General features: G+C 44.5%; 1 protein-coding gene across 1 annotated transcript in view; it reads left to right on the top strand.

Annotated features, from left to right (window-relative positions):
- tmeff2a (transmembrane protein with EGF-like and two follistatin-like domains 2a) overlaps nucleotides 1–19973 on the top strand; it is a 125465-nt gene that overhangs the window by 87982 nt on the left and 17510 nt on the right. The window contains 1 exon segment of the mRNA XM_034134658.1: nucleotides 1732–1828. Coding sequence (XP_033990549.1) covers nucleotides 1732–1828 — 97 coding nt within the window.

Genomic DNA, 19973 nt, shown 5'->3' with positions numbered 1-19973 from the left:
CAAATGTTAAATCTAATCTGATGACTCAATCATTTTCATCATTTTCTTTGAATAAAAGACTCAAATGGATAAGGTTTTCTTTGACTTAGATAAGAACATAATGCCCACTTTTTAGTCAATTAAAACTTGACTAAAAAGAAACACGATGTGGTTGACTATATATATATAAATACAAAAGTTAACAAGGACAGAGGAGTCTGACTAATTTAAAACCTACCTCTACATCGCTGTGAAACTTTAAGCCATCATTATTTTTATAACTAAAAGGCCATTATTTTCAGACGCCTTCACTTTCACACCTTTACCTTCATTTCTGCGAAAAAGCAGCTAATTATCTTTTGAGAGGGGAAACTTTTGGAGAAAATGTGACATTTTGAAAACAAATAAAGCTCCAGTGAAACTTTGAGTAGTTTAGACTCTAGAATAATAAATGGGAGTATTTGCAGAAATGGCTTTTTGCAGATGATTAGGCGTTCAGTGCCAACGCAGCTTTCACACCTTCGTAGTACTGTGACCTGAAGGTAAAGCGACCCAAAGCTGTGAATACAGAATGTACATCTCCCCGTCTGACTGCAAATGTTCAACATTCAGAGGACATAATGCCTCACTGCCATGGCTTCCTTCCAACACCTGCAGCTTCAGACACAGCTTCAAAAGGAAAAGACATTGAAAGCAAAGGCTGGACGTTTGAATGAAGCTTAACATCTTCGACAAAGGCACTTTTCAATCTTATATTACAACAGCCACACAATCCAGAGTTATGAAGAGGAAAGTCACAAGCGAACTGGATTCAACTGAACGACAGCTACTGTAAGACACGTTAACTGGCTTTGACCCGAAAATAAGAGTCAAACCAGACTTAAGCTAGACAGCAGAAGATCAGGTTAAACCTCTCTACCAGAGTTCTTTTCAATTCATCCAGCATGTCACCAGGAAAGAAATAACAAAAGCTTCAGCAGGGGAAATGAAAGAGGCCACACAAGGGAGAAATGCATGGTAGCCGAAGTGCGTTGGGGAGATTAAAGATATGACATGTGGAAATGATGCCAAGTAGAACCTCTTTGTCTTCTTTTCCATAGTAGTCCTCACGGGCCCTACTAAGTTTAAAAATAGAGTTTTTCTAATGGAGAAGAGGGCCGAGGGGAAAGCGAAGAAGAGCGGAAGTGTGCGGAGACTTGAGGAGTCCTCAGTGGTATGAGAATGCAATTTGAGATTGGCCAGAATTGCTTTTTTTTTTTTTCCTCTTCCTTCTCCCCCTTTGGCCGCTCATGAGGCGTGATATGCACCGGCGGGGTCCCTAAGCTGCCATAAGCCTGACGCCAGTACCCTCACCGCGGCCAAGGAGTCGTCGCACTCACAGCGCGAGAAAATCAGCGTGATGAAATAAAAGAGGGACTCCAGATAGATCAGCGGGGATATTGGGAGTGATGGATGAGAGTCAGGCGAAGAGCAGTGGAGGGTGGAGGAGAGGGGAAGGAGTGAAAGGATGAAGGAGATGGTTTTGTGTGGGATTGTGGCGGGATATGGCAGAATATAAATGTGCTTGAGTTGTCCAAGGATGATTCTCACGGTCACTTTGCATTGTGAGAGATGCATTGTTAGGGGCCTTTGTTACTGGTTTGGAGTCCCTCTGAATGAACCTCGAAAGACAAATACAGTCACAGACGCGTTCTAACAAATCTGTCTCGGATGATTACCGAGTTAAACTCTTTCTCTTTCTGCCTTTTCTAGGAGAAGATGGCTCAGCTGAAACGCCGCAGGCGGAAACGTCCACCTGCGATATTTGCCAGTTTGGGGCTGAATGCGATGTGGACGCAGAGGATGTTTGGTGAGTTCAACACAAATGTTTTTTTTTTGTCAAGGTCATGTTGAGACATCTTCTTTAACCTGTTCTATAAAATAAATGCCTCCTTTGTTTGTCATTTGAGACTTTTTAGTGAGTTTGCACACTAAGAATTTAGATGAGAACTCTTCTTTTTCTACTGAAGACATTCGCTGCTGAACACCCACTGAGGTTTAGTGCATGGTTGACCATTTCATTTAACCCCAATTACTAGAGCAGGACACAGAGAGAAAAGAGATTTTCGCTTATTCTGGAAATCCAATTACTATCCTTACAGGACTCGCCAATGTCAGGCCAAAAATGACTTTGACTCACAAGGGGGGAAAACTAGTTCAGCGATGAAATAACGTTTGTCATGAATTTAACCATTTATTGCACATGAAACAGATGCAAGTAATGTTATTGGCTCCCGGGGGGGAAGCGTCCAATTAAATGAAGGCTCAACTGGTGTACTGTTTCCGGACCGTAGCATCAGTGTTTTTTGCCTTGTACAGCATGAATGAAGCTTAAATGAACCAACATTACTGAGTTGTTGTGGAACAAGGATCAGCTGGTATCAGCAAAAGGAAGGCAGCGCTTATAAGAAATCCCAGTTGTACCGCCAGAAATTAGAAGTGCCCTGAGAGTATGACTCTCTCAAACTGCCTGATGTAATGGAAAGATAATGTACCCTAGTGTGCAATAACCGTAATGCCAACGAATGGTTTCATGATGCTTTCTGAGCCTTGTTGCAAATCCCAAACAGCTGGAGTCCACTCCTCTTGATGCCACCCACTTTCACAAATGCGCCTTAGTATTCTCCTTAAACGCAGGAATGGATTTATTGGTAATTCTTTAATCCCCCAAGGTAGAATTCATAAGGTCACAAACAGCGCGATGTACTGTCGATGATGGGTGAACACAAAGCGGAAAACATAAAAGAAAATGGAGCCTCAAGCATGTGCAGCATAAATGGAACAAAGGCAATTACACAATATATACAGAAGAACATTTACTCCAATGGAAAACAATGGATAAGAAAAAAGAGACAGCCAAAGTCAATGATGTGTCTTGTTAAAAAAGCATTTCACAGACGTATGAATATTTCAGCATGCCTTCATGTAAAACGGAAACTACGCTTTAATCCTTCAAAAGCCCCACGGTGTTTTGACAAGAATGTTTCTGGTGAATAATCAGACATGTGATTGCAAACCAACAGCAGGTAATTGTCATCAAACAGCAGCCAACCGCTGGCGTAGCGTAGGATCATTTTGATTAAAATGACAGGTTATTCCAATCAGGCGGCATCTGATTCTTAATCAAACAAAACCGTCACTTAATCAAAGAATGAGTGGAGAGAGATGACTGTAATCAAAAGCAAGGTGACAGTAAAGTGATGTTTCAGACACTCTGAGTGTTTTAGGGTATGTAGAACTAAAGGAAGTCTGATAATCAGACTGAAGTGCCATTTTGTTTTCTCTTCATCATTCAGACTGGCGTTATATCCATGTCAGTCGTGTTCTGTTTGAGAGCAGTTTTACATTTTCCTTAACCAATTAGTTGTGAGTGATATCCCTCCTCCCGATGTTTTTTACAGCCGACGTAGAACCTGTGTCAGAAGAGAAGCTAAAGGGGACCTATCATGCAAAATGCACTTTTGTACGTCTTTTATACATGAATATGTGTCCCCGGTGTGTCAGGGAACTCACCAAGTGTCAGAAAACACAACTTTTCCTCCATACCCAAATCTCTAAAAACGGGGCTGCAACGGAGCTGATTATTGTTTGAATTTTTCTGACGTCAGAAAAGGGGTGCTCCGCCTATATGGGCAACTCTCCACCTATCAGGGGAATGAGAGACCGCTCGAAAGCGCTGGAGACGCTGTAGTACATATGCCAGGCCTGTAAGTGGCGCTGTAGTCTGCCACAAAAGCAGCGAAGAAGACTTCTCACAGAATCAGCCCTTGCAAAAACAGGGCTGGAAAAGAGCAAATGGAGCGAAATGAGGCATGGCTAAAATGCATGATCTTTTTGGTATTTTGAAAAAAAAACTTCACAGACATGTTTTATATAGGTATGGCCCTAAAATATATTTTTCAAATATAGCATGATAGGTCCACTTTAACTTAAATTATGTTATAAAGGAGTTGACATTTTAAGGTCGCATTCACACCTAATAGTCCGCTTCTCTGGTGCGCACCAGACCACAGTTTGTTACATTGTTTCATTTTTCAGAAGGTTCGGTTTGCGTTCACACGCGCAAAACTCAAACGGACTATAAACTTTAAACACAAGTCATGTGCTCGGAAATGCTGTTCAACAATTGGTCAGAGGGGGTAAAAACGCAAATTCCGGCAATTTCTACCGTAGCCTCCGCCATGGAGCACTGGCAGGTTATTTTCATGCTGCTGTTAATCTGGAGATCAACAGACTCTAGCGGCCCGCGCATATGATTATACAATCAGACAACGTGCGATAAAAAACATTATAACACATATAATGAGAGACGTTCTGCTGTAAGGAGGGGCGTTTCACCGACGACAGGTGGCTCTGACTTTTATGCATAGTTAACGGAGCATTTTTACTTTACACGACACTGTTCAACACTTCATTCTGGTTCACTGTTTGGCGAAAGATTTTGAAGACATCCGCTTTCTTGTGACTCGTAAATACTACACTTCCTATGTCTTGGTGCGGACTGCGTTCACACCAGCGAAGATCCGCTCCAGAGTTCACTTGCAAGCGGTCCGAGACCACCTCTTTTAAGCGGACCAGAGTCCGGTTGTTTAGTTCACTTCAGAGGTCTCAGACTGTGTTCACACCGACCCAAACGAACCGCACCAAGTGGTGAAACGCACCAGGGTTCGATTCAACCGGACTAAACAAGGCTGGTGTGAATGCGACATAAGAGTCCTCTTCATCACTTTTTGAGAGAGGAGATACGAAGATAGATTCAATTTAAAACAAGGACCCTTGCAGCTGTATTGATGATTTAAACACGCTGTTTGATAAAAGCACACATTTTCCATTGGCCAATACAAATCTTACAAAAGACAAATGTCTCCTTTTTGTTTGTAGCACTTAAAATGGTTTGGCTTATTTAACGCTGTATTTGATGAACTTAAATGATTCTCACTGTTCTGAGTTTGCGTCCTAATTGATTTCACTTTGTGTGTTGATTTGGATAAAAGTGTCAGCTAAATTAAATGTAATGTTGATTCTGTCAACGCTTTTCAACATTTTAATGGTAATTCTTTTTATCTTTTGGTACAGAAAAACAACCTGTCCCACCTTAAAAGCTTTGATTGACTGATTGAGCACAACATTAACTTTTTCAATTTACTCTAAAATGTGGGCAGCAGCTCAAAGGATTTTTAAAAACCCCATTAAATGAATGCCTTACTTTTCAAAATAAGACACTTGTAACTGCTGGTAGCATGGACAACATTTGATATTGCCGCTAAAAAAAGAAACCATCGCTCTACTCTTCAGTGCAATCATCATTTAAAAAGAATGTTGTAACATGGTCTGTACTTTAACAGCGTAATAATAGAAATCATTCAAGACTTACAATCTGGATATAAATTGGAAGAAAAAAAAAAATGTGCTCAGTGATGTGAAGAAAAGGATGTATGTAGGTTGAACCAATTTTTTGCCCCCCTGCTGTGGCGAAGCGTTGCTATCCTTACATCATCCTTCTGTAGCTGTGTGTACTCAGTTGGACAAAAAAGACCAATTTACCCCTGAAGGATCAATAAAGTGTCGCAAAAAGCCATTTAGATCCATTTGTGGTGTAAAACTGCAATTACCCAGAAAAACCCATGCTTTCAAACCCATCAATAGCACCCATCAGTGTTGATATAATTAAAGCCGGAGAGGAGCAAATAGCGAGACAGTCAAAGAGATGGGCTGTGTGAACGCTGGGTTTACTCCTCCTGAGAAAAAGAGCGGAGGGCCTTTCAAAGCTGGCACCTGTTTCCTTATTAAAGCTCATTCTATGGGGGGCAAAAGGGAATTTCAATAAAAAGCCAGACAGACGACAAGTCACAGGCCAACAGGCGAGTAGGGAGACTGCCTTTATTGTTGTTGAGTTGGGAGAAGCCACACACACACACACACACACACACACACACACACACACACACACACACACACACACACACACACACACACACACACACACACACACACACACACACACTGGAAGCCCTCCTCACATTACTGACATTCACATTGTGAGCCAATGGGCCACTGGGCACATGCACAACACGCTACTGATAAACAAGAAACCAATAAATAATTGTGGTAGTTTAGATTTTTCTTTTAATCCATTTTGCATCTCTTTTGTGGTTGAATAACGTCTTTTTGTGGTCATTTCGTGTTTCCTTTGTGTACGATTTGAATCTCATCACTTATTTAACGTCTCTTTGAAGTTGTGGTTTGATGGTATTTTAGCTTTTTTGATGGTTGTATTTCATCCCTTTGTCATAGTTGTTGTTACTCCTTTCACTTGTGTTGTGTCTCTTGCTGCTTATTCGTCATGTCTTCAGTGTTGTTTTGTCTCTCTTCGGTCAGTTTGCACTCCTTTGTAGTTGTTTTTCTGTCATCTTGCACTCATTTAAGTCTCTTTGAGGTTGTTTTGCATCTCTTTGTAGTCTTATTACATCCCTTTGTGTTTTGATTCATGACTCTTTGCACTCATTTGGCATTCTTTTCGGTTGTTTTGCCTCTCTTTGTAGTTGTTTTGTGTCTCTTTGTAGTCATTTAATTGCATTTCCAACAAGAAATGCTACAGCAACAGTCAATTCAATCAGAGGCCAAGACCCCCTGACCCCTCGGGCCCCTCGGGCCCTAGGGTCCATCCCCGGTAGACAGAACAGTTCTCCTATAATGATTCCTGATATCACAACACCACCAATCACCCCAGCATTATTTCCGTGTGTCCTTCCTTAAATCATGTGAATAAATATATAAATAAATATAATGTACACCCCCTTCTCTAGTTTTCTTTCTGTTGTTCTCTCTCACTCAAAGGATTACAGTGAAATGTGAGGCTAAGGATTATGAAAATCAATGCTATGTTCAGTTGCAACATTGTTTGCTGCTAAGGATTTATACAAAATAACAAGAGGCAGTCAGAGAATATGTCGACCTCAGCTTGTGTGTGTGAGATGTTTACATGTGTGTAAAGGGGCCTTTTCCATTGGTAGCCAGCAGACAGTCTGGGGGCGTGGGGGCGTTGATGGGAGGGGAATAATTGCAGTGAACTAATCAATACAACACATCCTGCTAAGACAGTATCCTCACGCACATGTGACACACACACTATGATAGGTACTACACACTTCACACACATACCTAACACTTCTCTTCTCTCAGCAGAATGTGTGAAGGAATGATTTGGTGTGCGATTTGGGAAAACAAGGTTTAGCACATAGCGGTGCATGTATATGTCTGTGCACGCCTGTCTGCAGGTGTTCAGACGTGTGTGCGAGTAGCATTAGGATGTGTTGACGCACTGCAGTCCAGCGCTATAGTGCATATTGTGGGGAAAGTGAGAGGCCTCATTAAAAATGTATGAGGCCCAGACATCATCCACCGATCAACAGCGGCCTCTTGGGATGGACCGAGACTCTGAGAGCCCTTTACGATGGGAGGCTGTGGGGGGGGGGGGGATGTGCATATATGCATGTACATGTGTGTAGTGCAAAGCTTATACCCCCTGTGTGGACATTCCCTTTTAGCTCAGAAGCTCTTAAGATTTCTTCCTCTGATTCTCAGTTCCTCACAATTCTTCTCACTGCCGCCTTTCATGATAAAACTATTCTAATTTAGATACTTTTTATGATAACGCAGAGACTTTAATTAAATGCCTAATCTAGTCTTGAGGGTGACTGTTGCGAAAATTAGAGTCTGTGGTTTATAATCTTTAAAGGTTACAAATCTCACTTGCCTCCTGTGGTAAGTAGCTGTGCAGATAATTTGGGATTTGACTGTGTGGTATCTGCATCCACCCAAATACAATGTGAGACGTGGGATCTATCCCTCTTAGAGGATTTTATACTTTTCTAGATATACTGTAGTGATACAAAAATGATAGTAGGTACCTTTGTTGAAGAACACTTGGAGAGTGCAGATCCCGCCAGGGCCATTTCCATAAGGAATAAATCATTTGTGTATCCCCTTGATTTTAAATCTGCTCCAAACTTGGTTCCTCTCTCGTCTATGATACACCCTTCCACCAAGTTCCATGAACATGGAGACAGCTGTTTCTTTGTTATCCGGCTCACAGACAAATGAACCAACCAACCAAAAACATGACATCCTTGTCTAAGGCAACAATACAATATATTGAGATTTAAAGCCAATTTCGTATCAACCAATTAGCTGCCTTCAAACTACATGTTTATATTGTTACCATGCAGAATCTGTAAGGAAAAGAGAAAATTATGTTTTAAATTGTATTTTAATCAAATACTGAATGAGAGATACTCAAGAAAAGTATGTCTACTGTGACACTGTAAGCCATAAACATAAGGAGTGTTAACTGGGAACTTGTTTTTGCCTAAATCCTGCAGAATCAGTACTGTGTCGATCTACCCAGGTCAGAAACCTGAGTTTAGCATGTGTTAATACAGGTTTGCTATATGTAGGGTCCTTGAACTTTAAATAGTTTAGGGCTTCAATATATGAATTGAACCAATTGGAGTAAGGAGACGGTTCACTTCTAAGGGGAAATCACCTGTTGCAGGATGTATATTGCCAGCGGTACATTTATTTTCACAATAAGTGTTTTGCACGCTGAGAATTGAATGGAAACATGTCAGGCAGTGTTGTACATGGTAGAGTCTGAGCTTACTTTAATTGAAAGATTTATTTTCGGATAAAACCTTGGCAGGCATGTGAAAAAAGATTGTGACAGACACATTAGAAGCAGAGGAGCACGAAGTGAGAGTGTTGAAAATATCGTTTTTTTTAATCAATTTTTGTCTTGTGTCACCAAGAGTTTGTGTTGGATATGTGGTTAGGTATCAGTGCTGCCAATTATTTAAGTCATTTAAAATATGTGAACTTGTGCAATTTGTAAAGCCATAAGTTGTGGGGAAAAGAATTGGGGCTGTATGATTTGGAAAATAGTCTATATGTGATTATTTCAATTGATTTTGCAATTGCGATATAATTCACTGTATTGGAGGGATTTATCATTTACGAATGGTGGGGTTTTAAAGAGGATCTGTACCTACCAAATGTGTTTTGTTAAGTCTGTAGAATATGATTTGTAGGCTGGGATATCCTTACAGCTCTACTAAACCTCATTCAAAATTGTATTTTCACACATATTTAGCCTATAACAAATATGTTTTCATATTATTTAAAGATTCCCCAAGCCCATATTGCGACCAAATTCAGATTAATTGTGCAGCCCGTTAAAGAATGCATTAATGTCCAAAGACAGTATCCTCTTTTCTCAGGATAATACACAGAAAATGCTGTCGACAGTTCATTCAGACTATTTCTCTTTTTCCATATATACCCGTTGACAGCGAGGTTTTGGGGCAAATATCTCAAAACCTCTGCAAATAAAACTGACATTAAATTGTCTAGGGGTAAGAAGAAGTATATGTTTTATATATTGTGGGTGAATTGACCCTTTAAGCTGTGTTGTTAGAGTCTCTTTGTGCAGCGGCAGGTCATTCTGTGTCTCCTCTGAGGCACAACGAAGCCTTTCTTCACATCATTCTTACTTTGCTGATCCATCATTACAACAGTAGCTGAGCACTGCCACGCTTTGCTGCACGCCGTTTCAATCAACGTCAATGTCAGCAGTACGAATCATCATGGCTGATTGAGAAGGCGTGTGTGTGTGGGCACACTGTTTTGAGTCGGTGGCAGCCCACGTGGGGTGTATGCAAATGCCGTTGTAAGACAGCTGAATGCCTGTGCTTTACTGAGATGGAGGCACCATGGGAAAATGAAAAAGACCGGGAGAATAATGACAGATTTATAATTACAGAATCTAGCATTCAGCGCTACTCAGCAGCAACTGTCTAGGGAAGGCAATCTGGGTGTAATTTCTGCTGATCAGGCCTGACACAAACTTAAGGGTCACACTACACGTTTGCCACACACAGACGTGAATGCACATGCACGCAGGTCTACGTGTTAACTCTCCTTTGTGCAGTTGTGAGAAACCCACACACAGAGACAAATACAGAATGTGTCACACTTACATTTCACAGAAAATGGTGGTGCGACAGCAAATTGCCTGGTTAATTTGCGAGAGCTAAAAGCATCAAGTAAGCGCCGGTGTCACTGATGAATGAATGTATTACTGTCACGGCCCAAACTGTGTCCCTGTGTGTCCCTGTTTGTTCCCCTGTGTGTGTGTGGAGGGGGTGTGGTTTCCCTTGCAGGCAGCAGCCTGATTGCACTCACCTGGCCGACCGGCTCAGCTGTCCCTCATCAATCCAATCAAGACACAGCATATCTACTCCAGTCTCCCAGCAACTCACCGCCAGATTGTTTTCTACACCAGTGTACGATCCCTCAGCCATCGGCCACCAGAGCTTCCAGCCAACCTGCCTGCTTCTTCCTTCACCATACCTGCCTGCCCTGTTCTCAGTCCAGCCTGAACTGCCTACCTCCACTCCGGACCTCCATAGTCTCCAAACCCGCCTGAGTCTCAGAACAATAAACCTTTTAAACATCTCCAGTCATTGCCTGCGCCTGGGTCCTGTTTAAAACATAATCCTAACAGAACAATCTGGCCACCATGGACCCAGCAGGCTCGGACCCAATTCGTGAGGCTCTCTCCAACCAAGGCGTCCTCGTGGGCCGGCATGACCAGATGCTCAGAGAGGTTATGGATAACCTTGCATCACTAGCTGCCAACGTAGCACAGATGGGACATCACCTCAACCTGGTTTCAACTCATCTTGCTCCGCCTGCTCCTGAAGATCCAGCTCCCCCACAAGAGTTAGCACCGGTTCCAGCCCAGCCCGCTCTCCCTTCACGTGAGCCTAATATTCCCACTCCAGAGCGGTACGCAGGTGCCTTAGGGACATGTAAGTCTTTCATAATGCAGTGTTCTCTTGTGTTTGAGCAGCAGCCGTCTACTTATGCTAACGACAGAGCTAAGATTTGTTATATGATAGGTTTACTTACAGGTAGCGCCCTAGCCTGGGCATCAGCTGTATGGGAGAGTCAGTCCAACCTTTGTAATTCTTATCCAGAGTTTGTAGAGGAAATGAAGAAAGTATTCCACCACCCCGTCAGCGGTAGGGACGCTACTAAACGCCTCCTCTCACTGCGACAGGGCTCCCGTAGTGTAGCCGAATACTCAGTGGAATTTAGGACCTTAGCTGCAGAGGCGGGTTGGAATGACACAGCGCTTCAAGGGGTTTTTCAAACAGGGCTAACTGATTCGGTTAAGGATGAGTTAGCAGTGAGGGACGAATCAGCTAACTTGGATGAGTTGGTCTCTCTAGCCATAAGACTGGATAATCGCCTTAGGGAGCGCCGTAGGGAAAGAGCCAGCCGATCTCCTGGGTCACTCCGGTCATTTCGTGGACACATGCCCCCAGCGCCCAAAAGAGGGTGCTCGCCAGTAAAGGTGGGGATACTGGTGAGCAAGGCTGTTTCTTCCTCAACCCCCCAGACCCGCAAGCCACTTGAAGCCACACTGTTGTTAAACCAACAGTCTCTCTCTCTGCCTGTCCTACTGGACTCTGGGGCTGATGAGAGCTTTTTGGATGCCCAACTGGTTGCCTCAGCCGGCATCTCAACTCAACCTCTGACAGCTCCTCTCAATGCTCGAGGTCTGAATGGGAAGCTCCTGGCACACGTTACCCATGTCACCGAACCCCTACATCTCGTCCTGTCCGGTAATCACCATGAAATGATTCAGTTCCACGTCATGTCCTCCCCTCACACACCCCTAGTTCTGGGCCAGCCATGGTTAAGACTGCATAACCCCCACATAGACTGGTCGGAGAATCAAGTAAGGAGTTGGAGTACCTTTTGTCACTCTTCATGCCTGCGGTCTGCAATTCCCCCAGCAGAGGTCGGTATTCCCCCAGTTCAGCAGGAGCCACTCAACTTGTCCGCTGTCCCTCCGGTTTATCATAGCCTGGGAGAGGTTTTCAGCAAGCAGCGAGCCCTTTTTTCTGCCCCCTCATCGCCCTTACGACTGCACAATAGATCTTCTTCCTGGGGCATCTCTCCCATCCAGTCGCCTGTTTAACTTGTCCCGAACTGAGCGTGAGGCCATGGAGACATACATCAAAGACTCACTCGCTGCTGGCATCATAAGACCCTCTTCTTCCCCCGTCGGAGCAGGCTTCTTCTTTGTATCCAAGAAAGACCGCTCCCTGCGCCCCTGCATTGACTACCGGGGCCTTAACAACATCACCATCAAGAACAAGTATCCACTGCCCCTCATCAATTCAGCCTTCGAACCCCTACAGAAGGCCACCATTTTCTCGAAACTCGACCTCAGGAATGCTTACCACCTGGTCCGCATACGTCAAGGAGACGAGTGGAAGACCGCATTCAACACCCCACTAGGCCATTTCGAGTATCTAGTGATGCCTTTTGGACTCACTAATGCCCCAGCTGTCTTCCAGGCTCTTGTGAACGATGTCCTCCGTGACTTCCTGAACCGTTCAGTATTTGTGTATCTGGATGATATTCTGATATTCTCACAGACCATGGAGGAACACACCCAACATGTGCAGCAGGTTCTACAAAGGCTCCTCGAGAACAAGCTGTTTGTCAAAGTAGAGAAATGCAAATTTCACGTGGATTCAGTGGACTTCCTGGGCTACATCATTGAGCAAGGTCAGGTGAGAACAGACCCAGAGAAGGTACAAGCAGTGGCACAATGGCCCAAACCTTCCACCAGGAAGCAGCTCCAACGTTTTTTGGGCTTTGCAAATTTCTATCGCCGGTTCATCAGAGACTACAGTCGTGTTGCCGGTCCTCTCAACCAACTCACCTCCCCAGCAATCCCCTTCTCATGGACTACTCAGGCTGAGGCTGCCTTCTCTGAGCTGAAGAGACGTTTCACCTCGGCTCCTATTCTTATGAATCCTGACCCATCTCTTCAGTTTATTGTTGAGGTTGATGCATCCAACACCGGTGTGGGGGCTGTTCTATCACAACGCTCAGTCTCCGATCAAAAGCTTCACCCTTGTGCTTTTTTTTCCCGACGACTGACAACCTCTGAGCGCAACTATGATGTTGGCAACAGGGAGCTGCTTGCTGTAAAGCTTGCGCTGGAAGAATGGAGGCACTGGCTGGAAGGCTGTGAACATCCATTCATTGTGTGGACAGACCACAGGAACCTGGTCTACATACAAACTGCCAAACGACTAAACTCCCGTCAGGCACGCTGGGCATTGTTTTTTGGCAGGTTCAACTTCACCCTTACCTACCGACCTGGTTCTAAAAACCTTAAACCTGACGCATTGTCCCGGCAGTTTGCAGTGGATCAGGACCCCATAGTTCCTGACACCATAATCCCTGCTACCAGAGTGGTGGGCGCTGTGACATGGGAGATTGAGAACTCAGTGAGGAATGCACAGAGAGACCAGCCAGATCCAGGAAATGGTCCAGATAACCGTTTGTTTGTACCTGACTCTGTCTGCTCACAGGTTCTCCTATGGACCCATGCTTCCCGCTTTGCCTGCCACCCGGGTGTGAATCGGACCCTGTCCCTCCTGAGACGACACTTCTGGTGGCCTTCCATGGAAGCGGACTCTCGAGCCTTTGTGCTGGCCTGCACTGTCTGCGCCCGTAGCAAGTCTTCACACCAGGCTCCTATCGGTCTACTCCAGCCTCTCCCAGTCCCTAGTCGTCCCTGGAGTCACATCGGCCTAGACTTTGTTACCGGCCTCCCGGTTTCACAGGGTAACTCAACCATTCTCACTATTGTCGATCGCTTTTCCAAAGCGGTTCATTTTGTGCCTCTTCCTAAACTCCCCACAGCCTCTGGAACTGCTGACCTCCTAGTCAATCATGTGGTCCGGCTTCATGGCATTCCAACAGACATTGTTTCCGACCGAGGGCCACAGTTCATATCTCAGGTATGGAAAGCATTCTGTCGAGCACTTGGAGCATCTGTCAGTCTCTCCTCAGGCTATCATCCGCAGACTAACGGGCAGGCCGAAAGAGCCAATCAGGACCTTGGAGCTGCACTTCGCTGTGTCACCTCCCGGAATCCCACCTCCTGGAGTTTACATCTGCCCTGGATTGAATACGCTCATAACTCACTGTCTAGTGCTGCCACCGGTATGTCCCCATTTGAATGTTCTCTTGGATATCAACCCCCTTTGTTCCCAGCCCAAGAGGACGAGATCGCAGTTCCCTCTGTCCAAGCCCATCTCCGTCGTTGTCGGAGGATCTGGAAGGATGCCCGCTCTGCCCTTCTCCGCTCCGCTGAACGCAATCGGCATATTGCAAACCGCTACCGGACCGCAGCTCCCCAGTTCCAACCAGGTCAGAAAGTTTGGCTTTCATCTAAAAATATTTCTTTACAAGCTGAGTCTAAGAAGTTGAAACCACGCTTCATTGGTCCCTATGTGATCGAGCGCATAATCAATCCATCTGCTGTTAGACTCAAGCTCCTTCCGGTTTCGCTATGAGTGGTCGCATTTTCGAGAGCTCCCGCTTTGGAGGTTATTCCTCACGAATTTTTACATATTTCATCCTCCTGACAATATGGATTATGGACTCCTACCTCAACTCATCAATGAGGCAACATCACTTAGAGAAGGAGAGTAGTGAAAGCAGGGATAAAATGAACCACAATGACTTTTACCTTCTCAACGGCTGGGAAAGGAAACACCTCGCTTTTGGAAGTGCAAGCATTCATGCATTATTAACTGCAAACCCGACGCGAAAGTACTTACCCCCGTCAGGCAAACTAGACCGAAGAAGTATGATCGTCTTGGTCTTATTGTTAGCGGGAGACATCCATCTGAATCCGGGCCCGGTGCAGACAAGAAGCCATTCCTGCAGGCTCGAGGAGCTAGCATCACAACTAGCATCACAACTAGCATCTCTTCCGCTACAGCAACAACTACGCGACGACAACAGAGACCATGGAGACAGCGGAGACCGAGGAATCAACGGAGACTTCGACATTCCCCCGGGGACGCCTCGGCAGACAGACACGCATGAGGCAGTGACGAGAGGAAGAGAACCGAGATCCGAGGGAACAAATATCCACCATGTTGTTAGCCACCCTACTAGCATATCGACGGCTAAAGCTACAACGGAGCCTCCCTCCCCCCACCACCCCACCGCTCCAAGCACCACGGCAGGCCGCAAGCCGTTTGCTGTAACGGACAAAGACAAATATCTTCAAGCTGACGACATTATGCATTTAAACAACAAAAATGGACTACATATTTTTCATCTGAACACTAACAGCCTGAGACACAAACTGGCTGAACTCAGGCAACTGTTCATGAACGGTAAGGCAAGCATATTATGCTTTTCTGAGACCAAATTGGACAATTCCATTACAGATTCAGAGATTGAAATTGAAGATTATCTTGTAGTGAGAAGGGACAGGAACGTGAATGGAGGTGGTGTCTGCATGTACATACATAAAGACACCAATTTCAAAAACCGTACTGACCTGCATCATGAAAATATTGAATCTGTGTGGGTTGAAATTCTTTTTGACAATGCTAAATCTGTAATAGTCGGGACAATCTATAGACCACCGGAACAGAGTGACTTTTATGATACATTAGATGGGTGTTTGGCTGATGTGGGGGATGTAGAGACAATTATTATTGGAGACTGGAACACGGATATGCAACGTAAAGACACGTCCGTCTTCAAGTCCTTCAGTAGGATTTGTGATCTGCACGGCTTCAGCCAGCTAATCACCCAACCCACCCGGGTATGTGAAACAACACAAACTACCATTGATCTCATTCTGACCTCTGACAGGTCCAGGATCTCCAGTAAAGGGGTTATAGCATGCGGTTTAAGTGATCATTATATGATATTCTGTACCCGCAAAAAGCTAAAACAAAAGGCCGGCTGTCACAAAACAGTCATATCTAGAGACCTCAAAAACTACTCTAGCGAGGCCTTTAACCTAGAACTGGAGAGCCTGGACTGGTCAGATGAGCTCAGTGGTACACAAGTTGAAGAAACATGGCTTGGTTTCAAAAACAAATTCTCTGCAATACTCAATGATTTGGCCCCCCTAAGAACAACCAGGGTAAAAAATCGCGCTGAGCCGTGGATGCACTCCGGCATACTGACCGCCATGAAAACCAGAGACAAAAAATGCTCTGAGTTTCATAAAAGTCAGTCAATGCTTTCCAAAAGCACGAGCAGTGAACTCCAGGCCCACGTGACTGAACTAAAAATTGAAAGAAACAGACTAAGAAATGACGTAAGCTCCATGATCAAAACTGCCAAAAAGAATTTCATCAATGACAAAACTGAGGAAAACAAAAATAAACCCCGTGAACTTTGGAAATTACTCAATAACCAGCTTGGCTGCAGTAAAAAACTCAAAACGAGATTTTCAAACGTAAACATAAAGACAGATAACAGGCTCATCACAGACAAACTGGATGTGGCCAAGTACTTGAACATTTTTTTCACAAACATAGCCACAACTCTTGTAAATAAATTACCCTCCCACTCAGGGCTTTTTGGAGTAGATCACATCATGACCTACTACAAAAACCTAGGGGTACGCAAAGATGATTTCAGTCTAGCAAGGGTAACAACAGCAGAGGTACTCATTAAACTGAGCGCCCTCAAACCTAACAAGGCCACTGGCCACGACAATATCCCCTCCAAATTCCTCAGAGACACAGCAACCGCCATCTCACCAGTCATAGCTCACATAATTAACCTCTCCATAAAACAGGGAAAAGTACCCAAAGACTTCAAAATTGCAAGAGTAACCCCCCTGCACAAAAAGGGCAGCAAATTGGACCCAGGCAACTACCGCCCTGTTTCTATACTTACCTCCATCTCGAAAGTCATGGAAAAAATAGTATATGAACAGGTCGAAAAGTACCTCGCAGAAAAGAAACTAATCTATGAATTTCAATCTGGCTTTAGAACATCCCACTCCACTGACACATGCCTTCTTTATTTGAACGACCACATCAAACAAGAGGTGGACGAGGGTAAATACTGCGGCATGGTGATGCTGGACCTACAAAAGGCTTTCGACACTGTCAATCACCCCATTCTGATTGACAAGCTAAAAGCAATTGGTTTTGATAAACTATCGGTGAGCTGGATGCAATCCTACCTGGAGGGGAGAGAACAGATGGTGGAGGTAAACGGTACTCTGTCCCCCCCCCTCCCAGTGAGCTGTGGTGTTCCACAAGGAAGCATATTAGGTCCGTTACTGTTCCTAATTTATGCAAATGACATGTCATCAGCATGTGACTGCAACTTGTTCCTGTTCGCGGACGACTCAGCCCTGCTGGTCTCTGACAGGAGCAGATTGCAGGTTGAAAAAACCCTCAGCTCCGAGCTCGGCAGAATCTGCACCTGGCTCGCCGATAATAAATTATCATTACACCTGGGTAAAACAGAGTCCATTCTCTTCGGTTCGAAACATAATCTCAGCAAATCCGACGACTTCTCAGTTGCAGTGGGTGACATTATTGTCACAAGTAAGAAGGAAATTACATACCTAGGATCTATTCTTGAGGCAAACCTCTCCTGTGACAAAATGGCATCCAATGTAATAAAAAAAGTCAATCAAAGAACTAGATTCCTATACCGGATCTCCTCTCTGGTAAACAAAAACACCCTGAAAACTCTGGCAGGAGCACTCATTCAAGGGTACTATGACTATGCTTGCACGTCATGGTACCATAGCACCTCCAAGGCGCTAAAAATAAAACTTCAAACATCGCAAAATAAACTGGTCAGACTACTGCTTGACCTTTCATCTAGAACCCACCTCACCTCTGCCCACTTTGACAACCTAGGATGGCTTAGAGTAGACGACAGAGTACAGCTACTTGCAATGGGCCTGGTCTACAAGATCCACTACACCTCTATGGTACCCATGTACATGTCAAAATTCTTCCCAAAGGTCAAGGAATACCATGATCATAACACCAGAGGGAGCTCCACAAATCATGTAAAACCCAGATTTGGCACAAAAAAAGGGGAATACACGTTTCGCAATTATGCCACATCAAGGTGGAACGCTCTTCCCACAACTGTAAAGGAAAGTAAAACTATACTTACCTTCAAAACCTCTCTTAAAGAGCACCTTCGGGGGAAAGCATTGCAAAACTGGCCCCGGTAATGGTACAAATCTCAACCTGTCGTACAATGGACAGCTTCCCCCCCCCCATCTATGTATATACTCGCATTTTAGACTCTGTTACTAACTGTATATCTGTAGACTTGGTATGTCTTAAATGTCCAGTTAGGATGTATTAGAACGAAATCTAAAATGAAAATTGTAAATAAGCCATCTGTATGTAAAAAACCACCTGTATGTAAATTGTAAATAAGCCATCTGTATGTCAAATATGTCTTATATGTCTTAAATGATATGATGAATTGGAAATGGGGGACCCTGATGTAAACAAGACGAAAGTCTTTCTCTGGTCTGCATCCCCTTAACAATTGTATGTTTTGAGCTGTACTGTACTGTACCCAATATACAAGCTGTTAATAAACTTTTCAATCAATCAATCAATCAAGCTGCCTCCCTCCATGAGAATTCACCCTACCTTTCATGTGTCCCAGTTGAAACCAGTGTTTTCCAGCCCTTTGTGCCCTCCAGCCATCTCCCCTCCACCCACCCTTGTTATTGATGACCACCCGGCCTACACGGTCCGGCGGCTGTTGGACATTCGCCGCCGGGGCCGTGGGTACCAGTATCTGGTCGATTGGGAGGGTTATGGTCCTGAGGAGAGGAGCTGGGTGTCCCGCAAGCTCATTCTAGGTCCCTCTCTCATTCGGGACTTTCACAGAGACCACCCAGACAAGCCTGGTGGTTCGCCTGGAGGCTCCCGTTGAGGGGGGGGTACTGTCACGGCCCAAACTGTGTCCCTGTGTGTCCCTGTTTGTTCCCCTGTGTGTGTGTGGAGGGGGTGTGGTTTCCCTTGCAGGCAGCAGCCTGATTGCACTCACCTGGCCGACCGGCTCAGCTGTCCCTCATCAATCCAATCAAGACACAGCATATCTACTCCAGTCTCCCAGCAACTCACCGCCAGATTGTTTTCTACACCAGTGTACGATCCCTCAGCCATCGGCCACCAGAGCTTCCAGCCAACCTGCCTGCTTCTTCCTTCACCATACCTGCCTGCCCTGTTCTCAGTCCAGCCTGAACTGCCTACCTCCACTCCGGACCTCCATAGTCTCCAAACCCGCCTGAGTCTCAGAACAATAAACCTTTTAAACATCTCCAGTCATTGCCTGCGCCTGGGTCCTGTTTAAAACATAATCCTAACAATTACAGTCTGTCTCGAAATCACACCAGATACATCCGCTTCATGGAAAGGGAGGTAACTGATTCAATTTACAGAGGAGAACAAGTATATGGTTGTAAGGAGCTAAGACAAAAACGAGCACACTTTTAATTGTACTTTTAGACTGTTCCCAAACTTTAAATCGAACAACTTGCACTTAGAGTAATCATAAGTCGCGAGAAGCAAATGCATTTTAAACAGGCTATCAGTGATTATAACTAGCTTGTGGAAATAACTGAGAATTTTCCATTTCCATTCCATTTGAAGGTAATGTAGGCTCAGCTCCCAAAATAATACACCAGACATGCCTGTGGCCTCAGAGCCAGAGCTCTGCAAGCGTCCTCGTCTTCTCCCAGATCATTTTTAGAATTTCTCAGACGAGTGGGTTTTGTCGAAGGACATTAAAACGAAACAGTGTAAAAGCAGAAACAAGCTGTTCTGCAATCTTCACTGACTTTGTTTTCCATCAAGCTGTTTCAGTGCGAACTATGATAGTATTAACCCATAAGTTATTATTTTCCATTTAAGCTATTTTCCATGTTATCTCAAATAAATGACAGCTTTAGACTGGTGGCTGTTTTTGAGGCCAGAATTCTCTCTGCAACACAAAGAAAATGTGGAGCTGTGTTATCTACAATTCTTTCATTATTAATTGCTTCCTGC

This window comes from Trematomus bernacchii, unplaced genomic scaffold (assembly GCF_902827165.1).
Source record: "Trematomus bernacchii unplaced genomic scaffold, fTreBer1.1, whole genome shotgun sequence".
NCBI lineage: Eukaryota > Metazoa > Chordata > Actinopteri > Perciformes > Nototheniidae > Trematomus > Trematomus bernacchii.
This window is presented reverse-complemented; position numbering and strand designations above follow the sequence as displayed.